Raw genomic sequence first — 12,147 nt, forward strand, 5'->3', positions numbered from 1 at the left:
CAATTCCTTTAGAAAGCTCGCTGCCACGCGATTAAGCTCTCTGCTGTTCTCTACCTCACAAGCATTAACATTAGCAGGCAGCCTGATCAAGCAGTCCCAGCATACATTACAACCCTCCTCTCTTTAACAGCTGAGCTTGTCCACAGATTATTGGGTTGTCATGGCAACAGAAGCGAGCCGGGGAGGACAACAGTCCTCCCCCATCTCCAACTCCTCATCCACCTACACCTTGGTCTTTCTCACCCATTTTCTCTTTTCTGTGCTTTTCTTATCATAGTTCAAGCTACAACACTGTTCTTGTAATAAAAGAGGAAAAAAAACAGATTGTTCTGGGCTTGGTGGAGTTTTTACTAAACCTCACAGTGCATAATCAACTGAAAACTACAGAAGTGGCTAACCAATTTAGGGCAACCTCTAATATCTGAACCATATTTTATATGGCAAATAACCTATTCCAGAAAAAAATTAACCCCCCTTCCCAAAAAACAGCATAATTTATCTGTAAAGTCCAAATCCTGCTGTCTGATTCTCCGTAGCTCTGTTGACCCCATAAGCATGATAACAGTCCATTTGTTGGCCGAAATCTGTGAGTCTAAACTGTAACTGCCTGCAGATGTTCAACTTGAGACCGGCTACTGATTACTGGCCAGCAGCATGCAAGCAGACTTGTAAACAGAAAATAACAAATTTCCCATGTGAGATGACTTCTCACAGTATTGTGGTTTGTTGTTTTTGTGTAAGAGACCGAGTGCATGTGTGGTGTTCAAATGCACAATGACCACTGCATCTCATATTCATTTTGATCTTATTTTTCCAGCTTAGCGAGTCTTCCATTGCTTGAGTAGAATCCCTCCTCATTTGTGGATGCTCACATGCACACTTTCACATGCGTATGGATGTATAGTCGTAGCTCAGGGCTGGAAAAACACACTCTTTGAAAAGGAGGTCGGATGGAAGTCCGGAGGTTAGATTTTGGAAGAAGTTGTTCTGGGACTTAATTAGTAAAAGGCCCCACATTTAAAGGGGCTAAATGCCCACGAGCTCTACTCTCAAATCTGGGACAAATAAGGTGCACGTAGATATTAATATAATGCTCACAGACACATAGCAGGAAGACAAAGATGCAAGAATCTTTTGATAAAGTACGTCAAATAAAGAAGCAGTCCCTACAGATGCTGCTACAATATCAAATACACTACATTCACTGGATTTTTTTCTTAGCTTACCCCTTCACAGTGGGTGGCAGTTGCCAGCATAGATTCACAGCATTTATAGTCATTGGTGCGCACGTTCAGTATCTCACAAAGCTTCCTTAACCAGTAGATCATTCAATATGCGACTACCTGCAGAGCTTTTGGGGCAGGAGGAGGTGAAACCAGGAAGAAGCATAATTAGCCGTTGTTGAGAAATTAGTAGTATTTGTTTAACACTAAACAGCAGAGTGGATTAGAGGAGAGTGTGCTGCCTTTTTAGGTCTTGACCTCTAAGACTCCAATCATTTGTTCACGTTAACCACTGTGAATAAAAGCTTCTATCTTTAAAGAAAGAAACAGAATCATCTTGCGAACCTCTCGATGAGGTGATCTGAGTGTTTGGCAGGGAGATTCTTTCTCTAACTTGTTGCATATTTTATTATATTTGGTGTAGGGCTGGGCCATATCATACCATTCACAGTAATACTGCTATAATGTTAGGCAATGATAAGAAAATTAAATATCGCGATAGAATATGGGTAAAACATGCATTCGCAGTGCCTTTGTTTTCATACGCACATGGTGGAAAAGCATGGCAGCGACGGAGAATGAGAAGGGTGAAAGCAGATAGTTGAATGAAACGGATGAACCAGAATTGGTTTGTAAAAATGTGCAACTTCAGTGGTTGTGGAACTGGTTTGGCTTTCATCCATCAGATACACACCAAAGCACAATGTTTGACAGAGCATGCTAGCGGGCGGTCGTTATTACCGTGTTTTTGGAAAATACGGCACACTTAAAATCAATCCTTTGATTTTCTGAAAAATCGACGGTGCACCTCATGTATGAATTCTGGTTGTTCTTACTGACCCCGAACCGATGTTATGTGGTACACGGCGCTCAAAGATCTGTCAAAAAATGTTTTAGTACGAAGCTATGAAGCCATACCACTTGATTGATTGTTGGAGCATTACGGCTACCCTAGTCAGTAATATGGACTTTGCTTTAACATAATATTACCGTATTGTGTGTGTATAACCTCTTTTTAAGTTATGTGGATATTCTACATGGTTATGCTGAGGATATGTCGGCCAATTTCCACTGGAAATATCTTTTAGTTAAACTGTCAGCAAGGAATTTGCATTTGCACTGTTAAGTTTTTTATATAGCTTTAATGCACATAAAAAAAAACTGCTGCTTGTTCAAGTGAAAATACATTAACCCTTTAAGACCTACCATAGAGCCAAGTCCGCCAGAGCTTATATTATATTTTTACATTTTTTAGTGCCATTTTTGGGAGCATTTGAAGTTGCTATACATCAATACAATCATTATAGCCCAAATTTTAATAATATGTCTGCATTAAGTGCATAGTAATTACATACATTGCAAAAAAGTGCAATAAACTACACAAAATTTAAAATCGTTTTGGGTTTTTTTAACATATATTTCTAGTTAGAGAAATTTAAGAAGCTTATCCCTCAAAACTGTAAATACAAAAAAGTTGCACAAAATAGTTTCCCACCACAGGAAATTTATTTTGAGTGTCTTCATAGTTGTTTTTTTTTTTAAATACACCAATTTTTATATAATGCAGGAAAAACGAAAATAAATATTATAATGCAAATTTGCAAAAAAACAGCATATGCATCAAAATAAACTATTTCCAGCAGTGCAATTTGAGTTCTAAGCATCCCAGAAATGACACAGAAAGTCATAAAGTCAAACATAACTTTTAAAAACACCAGTATAGGCTTATAAGGCCCTGAAGGTGAAAAAAAAACTACATTTCCGCGAAAATGACATCACTTCTAGTTCCAGGCAGGTAATGGTGGACATGCGGTAGTTTGCGCTGATGTCTATTCTGAGGTAGGAAGTGTTACGAACAGCTGCTCAGATCAGCAAAGCGTGTTTCTGGAATATTATGTTTTTGTTGCTGCAAGTGGTTAATATGCAATTTCTTTCAAAGCTATATGTGGAAGGAAACCGTGACCGAGGACAAGCTGATGGCATAAGATGTAAGTACAACTCCTCCGGTTTCATATGCAAAAAAAATTATTGCGCTAGCTTATGTGGTTGCAGTTCTACCAGGATTTAAAAATAGTTACGCAAACCGACCGGCTTTAAAGGTTTAATGGGGGGGGGTTGCACTAATAAAGTTGTGGAGTTGTAAAGTATCTTGTCTCGTGTCAATTATATCGTCAGTTATATCGTTATCGCAAATTTTCAAATGTGTATCGTGATAAATATTTTTGGCCATATTGCTCTGCCCTAATTTGGTGTATAGCTGCGTCACACATATTTACACCAGATATGCACCACTGAACAAAACCTAACCCATCTATCCTTTAGAAAAGAGACAGGAAAAACTGCCTATTTTGTATGCATGTCCTTTAACTGATTATCACTTTTAATATATGTAGCATGATGATATACCAAGTATCTAATCCAAAGTATACAGCTAAATGTCAGAACAACAAACCATATACCGAGCAGACACAACATAAATCTCTGGAGAATGGATGCAGGAAAGAGAACATAAGAAAAGGAAAGAAGCAGAGGTATTTCAATAAATTATCACTTACTTGCAGTGTTTGTGAGGCCCGCTGAGTGTCTCGATGACAAAGCATTCGCCACCATTTAGGCAGTAGGCCAAGTCCTTCTCATGACAGGGCTTGAAATGCTCCGAGTGTAGCGGAGGGACAGTTGGAGATGCTGCAGAACAAACAAAGAAAATCTTGTCAGTCACAAGCACGGTGTCCTTCCTTCACCCTGTAGGGAGTTTTTCAAAAGCTCAGTTTTTACCCAACTAAAACAAGAATAAGCTAAGTTTACTAAAATACCTGTGTACACGTAGAGAGGACCTCATTTTCACTCGCCGTGTCTTCAAATAAATCATGGTTTTATCTTGAACTACAGTAGAAAAATACCAGAATTGTTTGGCGCCAGCCAAGGATGCATAAGAACAGTTTGTCTGTGCCTACAGACAAACCTGACGCACATTGTGGATAAAACCAACATGCGATTGTTTGTTTAGACCCTGCGATGTCACAAGCAAAAGATGGATGGAGGACAGGTAATAATCTGTCTCTTTATGATTAATACTCTATAGTTGCAGTAATGCTGTTGGAGAACATCAGTTCTTCCAGTGATTTATCACAACTTGCGTGAGTGATTGTGCGTAGTACACAAATCTAAGGGAATCTGCTCGATGTATATTAATAAATGACCTCATAATTGAAATTCACTAGCTGGACCGACGTCCTCATCTTAGGTTTGACAGCGTTTTAGTAGGTAAAAGTGAATGCTTTGACATGAATTGAGCTGCGGTTTGGGGAAGGCCTCGAAGGGAACTGGCGATGGCTCCCGGGCCTGGCAGATCCCCATGCACTACATAGAAATGAAGAAGTTAAAGAATTGAGAACAAGGGAGGGAGGGGCACGTAAACGAGAATGAACAGCTTGCAGAACAGGGGGAACCTATATAGATGACAACCAGAAGGAGCGTGTTTGGAGGCGTGGTCCTGCTCCTGAAATTCCGATACATAATCTCCAGTTAATAACAAACAGTTTCTCAAGAGAAAGAAAAATGCACTATCAATGAAATAATGGTGTTATGGGCATTTTATTGCTGGTTGAGGATAAGATCAGCATTGATTAGAAAGCCTGTGATGGAGCCGATCAAGCTTTCAGATGCAGGGAGAAATCTGATCTGCAGATTTATTAATACCAGACTGGGCTCCTGACTCTTTCCTTTGTGCTTACAAATGAAAAATGAGTCTGCTAAGGGCTCTCATTAGCAGAATCCCAGCTATGTTTTTCTTAAAGTAGCTAGATGAACTGTGATGAACCAGAACACTATGCTTCAGTGATTAAAATCAGTTTTACTTAGAGGATGCTGTTACTTCCACAAGAGTACTGATCACTGTATTAGGTTGTTCTTTAATGATGTGTGGAAGATACATCCAAGTGAACTGAAGATTTTTCAATCAAGAAATGAGGAGAGGGGAGGACTGTGGAGGTGAGTTAGAGGTGAGTTATTTTTGTATGGGCTCAGATCCCTTAATCAGCAGTATGAGGCACCACAGGATTGAGTGGTGGGTTGGCTTATGAGACGCTAGGTGCTGATCAGACCCCAGGGATATTCTGCAACCACTGATAATTAGCAGATGAGAGACTGGTTTAAAGTTAGTAGTTGAACCGGGAACTAAGGAAAGGGGTAAACTGAGGTTTCCAGTAGCTTGGACAACATGGCGATATGCGCTCAACGCCGGATCCGAGGCTGACATGAAAAGCACGTACAGAGTAATGAATTATTTACAAATAAATAAATATTTCTGAATATCTGTTTCAGTTTAAATACCGACCTGTTATTACCTGGGTTGACAGGATTTGAAGTTTGCTATTTGAAGTTTGGATACACTACAATTTAGTTTAGAGTTGTCTAAACTAAATTGTAGTGTATCCAATTTAACAACTACCCAGCTTTGGGTAAAATATGAAAAAAATTACCATGACTGGTTTCAGATGGTTTTCAAATTTTAGCTTTAAAAATCCACACATAATGATGATAGCGATTAGTATTAAGAGAAAAGAACAAAAAGGGGGAAAAGGTTTCAGCTTGAGCTTGAAAACAATTGGTGCTACGGACAAAAGTTAGAGTTCTCTAATCATCCAGGGAGGTCTTCTTAACCCTGACAGTGAAGCTGTCACTTCCTCTAAAACAACAAAACAATGCAAACAGTGGTTGTACCCAGTGGCATGACCAAAGCCTTAACCAATACCAGTTAGTGTCGAAGTTTCTGGCTCTGTGGCTAAGATCTAAAAAAGTCACCAGTGTCATTTGAATAATCTGGGAAATATAATAAACACATATTGTTCAATCATGGCAACTAACATTAAGTTTCAACAGCAGGTTTAGGGAGAGAGAACATATGCAGGAAAGAAAGCAGCATTATTTTGCTGTTCGCATCCTGTGGATTCACAAGGTAACGGTGAGAATGAATTCATTCTGAAAACAGCATTTCAACTAGACGAGGACAAATAGAGAGATTAAGAGAAGCCATGATTGTAAGAGAATTCACAATAACTATCTCCTTGGGTATGTCCAGACATAGATGCCTCGCCTTCCAGTGGAGCACATCCTGCCCACAGAGACATTAAAACAAAGGCCTGAACCACAAAACGGTGCTGAATCTTTCTTTGCACTCAGTCTGCAACACTAGATCTTTTTTGAAACAAAGGATTTTCTTCCACACACGATTTCATGCTTGGACTGGGTTATGCTGTTTTGTTAGTCTTTGCGATAAGTGACAGAAGCGCCATTTGTCATCGTCTCCCTTTGTTTTTTTTGTTGACAGAGTTGTCACAATGCACTGTAGGTTGTTTAGCTTAACACTCGTCACCTGTCAGCTCAGACACTGTATGCACTCAAAGAATTGTATCATTCTAAAGAATGCCAGAGTAGACTGAAAACAGTAATTTCAGTCTGCTGGAAATATCAATGCAAGTTTAAAAACATAGCCCGCAGACATCAGGCGTCAATCACTACAGAAGAAAACAGTCCAATTTACTCCACTATGATGTGAAGAGAAGGTTGGAGAGGCCCCGAAAGGATCAATAAACCATTGGGTGCTGGATAACACAACCCTCCACTTCAACTCGTCTTTTCCTTCCTTTGTCTCCTTCTCTCCTTCTCACTGATTACAAGCAAGAAAATGAGGAAGGAATAAGAAAGCTGCTGATTTTCACCTCTGCATCAAAGCGCTGCTTGATTGTGGAGTAGAGGAAGCTGTAGCCATTTATGTAATAGTTACAGAATTAATGATGGAAAAAAGAGCAATCAGGGTCCTTTCTGAACTTCTAACTATGACACAGATGTCTTCAGTAGACACTTCAAGATGAGAAGAGATTAGCTAGAAGGATATCAAACCACCAGTAAGGGCAGGTGATGCAGTATTCATGATTTCATTTTTGTTCTACGACTTTGGAAATCCAGATCAACAGGGGGGGGGGGGGGGACATATACTGAAGGAATTTCAGAAGTTCAGCTTGTCTACTTCAAATAATACTAATAATTCTAATATTGCTACTTTAACACTATAAATTTCATCACCATGTATGTTTTATGCAAAGTAAGACATTGCTGCTACAGATATTTGTAGCCATATTCGCAAAACAAAATGCTCCCAGTGATGAAACTCTAAGAAAAGTCTAAGAATTATGAATCCTTCAAAAAATTCCCCCTACACTTAAGGCTAGACTTTGTTAACAGTAATACCAGCTCAGAACAGGAAGTAGAATTCTTAAGAGGGTAAAGAGTTTAAGCAGAAGAGAGAAACTGTTAAGACCTCCTGCTGTTGCATTTTAATCCCCAGTCTATCCCTTTGGAGTAATATTTAAGTGTGGTTGAGCTGGAGAGTAGCATCTTTGTAAGGATGTACATAATCAAAAAATGATCCTATATAAAAGTGGAGGGGCAATAGAGTAAAAAGTCAGACTTTGGAATTTTGTGCCCAGGTGTTGTTATTTTTCCTGTACGGATCTTGTACTTTCATTCACATCTTTTTACTCAGAATAACTTTATGTTAGGAGGCAAGCTTATTCTATTAGCTTCACTTATATCGTCTTCACCTAAGTCTCTAAGGCGATCCTGCACATTAAACATTATGCTAAATCACGATGCTCAACCATCAGCAGTGAGTAAAATCTCTCTCCCAAGCCATTTTCCCTTTTTTGTTTATTTGTTGTGTATTCCATATAAGTTTGGCACAGGTAGGATAATTTCTCATACTTGAACCACCATTCCCTCTGTCTTTTAACAGCAAGTGCTGACGTAGGCTAAAAATAGGCCCTTGGGTATGTGGTCAGCAGCCACTTATTAAGTAGTTCAAATATTTCCCTTCAAAATGAGAAACGATGAGAGGGCACTTTCAGGACATAAGCACCACTATTAGCCCTAAAATCCCTTCAATATGGATGTGTTGGCCTCCAATCCAAATTAAATTCCTTCCTTTTTATATTCATCAAGGATCATCAAGGACTCCAGTCACCCCAGCCATAAACTGTTCAGACTACTTCCATCAGGAAGGAGGTTCTGCAGCATCCGGTCCCGTACCAGCAGACTGAGAGACAGCTTTTTCCATCAGGCCATCAGACTGCTGAACACGTCATAGACACCTCAGCTTCACTACTGGAACTTTAACATTATGCACTCCACACTGTATATAAATGCCACTTGTTTTGCACATATTCAACTCTGTATATTTTATATATTTTATTATTATTATTATTATTATTATTATTATTATTATTTATTTATTTTTTTAATTTTTTTTTTTAACTATTTAATTTGTAAAAATGTGCATACACACACACACCACACACACACACACACACGTAGGAAAATATTTAGTATACACATCCAGATATGCATACACTATTATATATTGTACATATATTTATTAGTTTCAGGTTGGCCATTCTTGTATTTTGCTCGTTTGTGTTGTTGTGTTTGCACATCTCTGTTGCTTGTGGGGCTCGCACACAAGAATTTCACTCGCATGTGCTGTGCCAGTGTGCCTGCACATGTGATGTGACAATAAAAGTGATTTGATTTGATTTGATTTGATTCATAAGGTAATGGTCAAACAAAGTTATGTTTGCAGACCTCATTTACAGCTCTTTTTCCTCACTACTGTTATAGAAAACATGCCATGCCATATTGGATAGTTCATTTTTTGTGTGACATGCAAAGACATGTAAAACAGAGCTACATACCAAACCATAAATGAAAGAAAGAAACTCAGACGTTCTCCTCATTGTTACAATAAATTTGAATAAATTCATATATAATATTGCTTAGTGCAGGCGGTTCAGTTGGTTAAATTGTCAACAATTCTGCAGTCTAGACAGAACAGAGCATCTCCAAAGTGTTGCAAATGAAAACACAAATTCTCTCTTTGCTGCTGTTGCAAAACTTTTCTGAATGCATTATCTGAAAAAGAGAAATGCCAGCTATACAAAAATCTGCTTAAGCTATATTCAAGTCATAATTTATCAGGCACTTACAGTTATCAACAAAGCACTGATTAGGGAATAATCTGTGTTATCTTTGTAATGTGATGTGGTGAGCATGCATTGCTAGTGAAGGCAGTAGTTATGTAACCATATATAACTGTCTGAATGCACACGGGGCAATCTTCCTCGACCTATATTATGGTTAGCATTAGTTAGCTGATATGTAACATTCTTTGGCAATATTTAATCACTCTTGACACTGTCTACCCTCATGTGTTTTCCACCATATGCATCTGTACCAATACCTAGATGTGGCTGTTGTGGGTGAAGCACAGAGGTCCCATGAGGAGGCCTGTAATAGTGTACTTCCTGGCTGACAATTCTCCCAAGTGGCAGACCAACAGCTTGCCAGCAAGGCATTCATGCTAACTGATAGCAAAGGTCTCGGGCAAGCTGCTTCTACCCTGCCTGATTATTGATTTGTGCTGGGAGTGGAAATAGTCAGAAACAGGGACTACACAAAAAAGACTAACAAAAATGGAAACATGGGGTTTTCTATTGTAGAACGGAGGGTTACTGAATGTAACAGGTAGTAGTAACACAGTTCTTTTACACTGTTAAAGGTATCGTTAGGCAACTTCATCAGTCAGCAGTCAGAGACAAGAGTACTGCTGCTGTCCTGTTTCTACTGGACACTCTAGAGGACTTTGTTGTTTGAGTTGGAGGACGTTGCTCTAGAGAACTGACTCATGACATTACTGGGCTTGACAAGTGTCAGTATGCCTTTATAAGTCTGGTGTGTGCTAATGATATTTTATACTATATTTTCTTTTTTGTTTTAAACGAATTTCCACAAAATGAACATAGGTATATAAGCAGTTGTCAAGAAGAAAAAGTAAACATAAATTTTACTTTTGAAACTGGTTCCATAACTTGGAGTCACTGCTTGTGATAATTGAATCAGTGAAGCTGATATTTAGATTATGTTCACACTCCCTGTTTAAAACAGATGAGAGTATTTATTCATTCAATGCCTAGGCGGTGTCTTTAATTGATAACACACAGCGTACGCCATCTGATGGCTCATACACTGCGCATTTATGAAAAAACCATCTGAAAGGTGTTAAAGACAAATAAAAAAGAACCATGCATGAAGACTCAGATGGTTCTGTTCCTCCAACAGATGTTGATTTATGGAGTCATTTACATCGCTCTCGACAGATCATACAAAACTGTCTATGTCTTAAACTTTAGACATAGTTTTCACTGCAGTCAAAAATATATACCATGATATGCTATACCTCTACTGAGGCTCAAAGCACCGTGGGGGAGTGAGGAGTGAAATTTCCATTTAGAAACCTAATGTTGATTGAAGTGCTGCTGTAACCACTATCTCTGCTTTCAAATGATAGAAAGAAAATGCAGACTCTTGTTCCTTTTTTAAAATCCTGTATACCTGTGTATGATTATGACTAATTGACCATTTGTGTTCCCAGTTGTCTTCCTCTTCAACATGATTCGATTCACCATCACGCTACCGTCATTCATGTCAAGTTCCTCCGCAAAGTGTTATGAAATTGCTCTGGTAAGTAAAACTGGTCATTCAGCCGCTGCCTGTTTTAGTAAAATCTAAAAATCTAGTAAAAATACAAGCTTTTGTCATAGCTGGCAGAAACTTCTGGGTTATTTCAATCAATTTGAAGTCTTCCTAATCAAAAAAGCACTTTTCAAACACACTGCAGGCATGCTCAGCAAACAATCCTTCAAACAGTAGTTAAAAGAACAAATATTTCTTCTTTGCTCCCACCTCTTTTTTCATTCCATTCAGCTGTTCTTGTCCTGCTTACTGCCTATCTGACCATCTGTAGCCCATCAGTTCATCACTTCAACAACAAAGACACTAGAAATGTGTCCTCTCTTTTTTGGGAAAATTACATAAAATCTTAATTTCTTTATTCATCTTCAACAGACAATGAAAAACAACTGAACTATATGTTTGTATTTAAAACAAAGAGAAGAGTCACTCCTGTGAGGTCAACACACTGCAAGTACTGCAATTATTGCTGGATACGCTAAATCACTTATCCAGCTCATGTGTTGGACAGCTTGGTTTTTTATGTTTTGATCATAAAAATGTTTACAATGTTTAAAATATGTGCACATCTGGGATAGACTGATGCTTAAAATGTACAAAATACACAATAACGCAGTTTAATGAAGGACTTTTTTGTGGTCTTGGCAGTTCTTCAATAATCACGGGTTTAGTATACCAAGCTAATTGGGCTAAATCGAAAATACCCACAACGACCGACCAGTGCATGCTGGGCCTGGCTAAATTCTAAAACACCAACAGCCGACCTCCCAGCTGTGTTTTTAACAATTACCTTGTGCAAGGAACCTCTATGCAAAACCTTCCAGTTTTATTTATTAACTCAACAACCTCTCATGACTTCAAACAACTCATTCTGCTCAGTGGCTGAGAACTTTGAACACAATGAGAGAAACAAGCCAAATGGACTGGTTATAATCTGCATTCAGAGCAAAGGCAAAGAGAAGCTGATCCAAGAGGACTACATGGAGCGAAGTGCTCACAGTGCAACATCTAAATAACCTGTTTTAGCTCTCTTTCCAGAGGAGACACAAATCACCAGTGTGTTCTGTAGCAATGTAACACTTTGCACACACAATGCTGTGTGTAAAAACTGTGCCAACTCTCTGTTTGACTCCATGTTTGTGGCAGAAACTGCTGTCAAGTCTGTATTGTTGACATCTATGTGTTGTCTGACTTAGCGGACTGCTGCATGAATTCCATGAGCACACTCTGTGTTTGTTGTCGTTGTTCGTTTGGCTTTTTCTTCTTCTGCGATTAATTGTAACCAGTTTTAAAATGGTAACATTTTAAACGCACTGTTTCTAAATTAGCAGCGTATGTGTGT

The 12,147-nt window shown here is 38.7% G+C and overlaps 1 protein-coding gene across 1 annotated transcript in view; it reads right to left on the bottom strand.

Moving 5' to 3' along the window:
- Positions 1 to 12,147, bottom strand: part of nrg3a (neuregulin 3a) — a 340,830-nt gene that overhangs the window by 132,011 nt on the left and 196,672 nt on the right. The window contains exon 2 of the mRNA XM_085369829.1: positions 3,779 to 3,908. Coding sequence (XP_085225955.1) covers positions 3,779 to 3,908 — 130 coding nt within the window. The remainder of the gene's footprint in view (positions 1 to 3,778; positions 3,909 to 12,147) is intronic.

This window comes from Diplotaxodon limnothrissa, linkage group LG13 (genome assembly GCF_057381915.1).
Source record: "Diplotaxodon limnothrissa isolate DT_005_m linkage group LG13, D_limnothrissa_male_GT1.1, whole genome shotgun sequence".
Lineage (NCBI taxonomy): Eukaryota > Metazoa > Chordata > Actinopteri > Cichliformes > Cichlidae > Diplotaxodon > Diplotaxodon limnothrissa.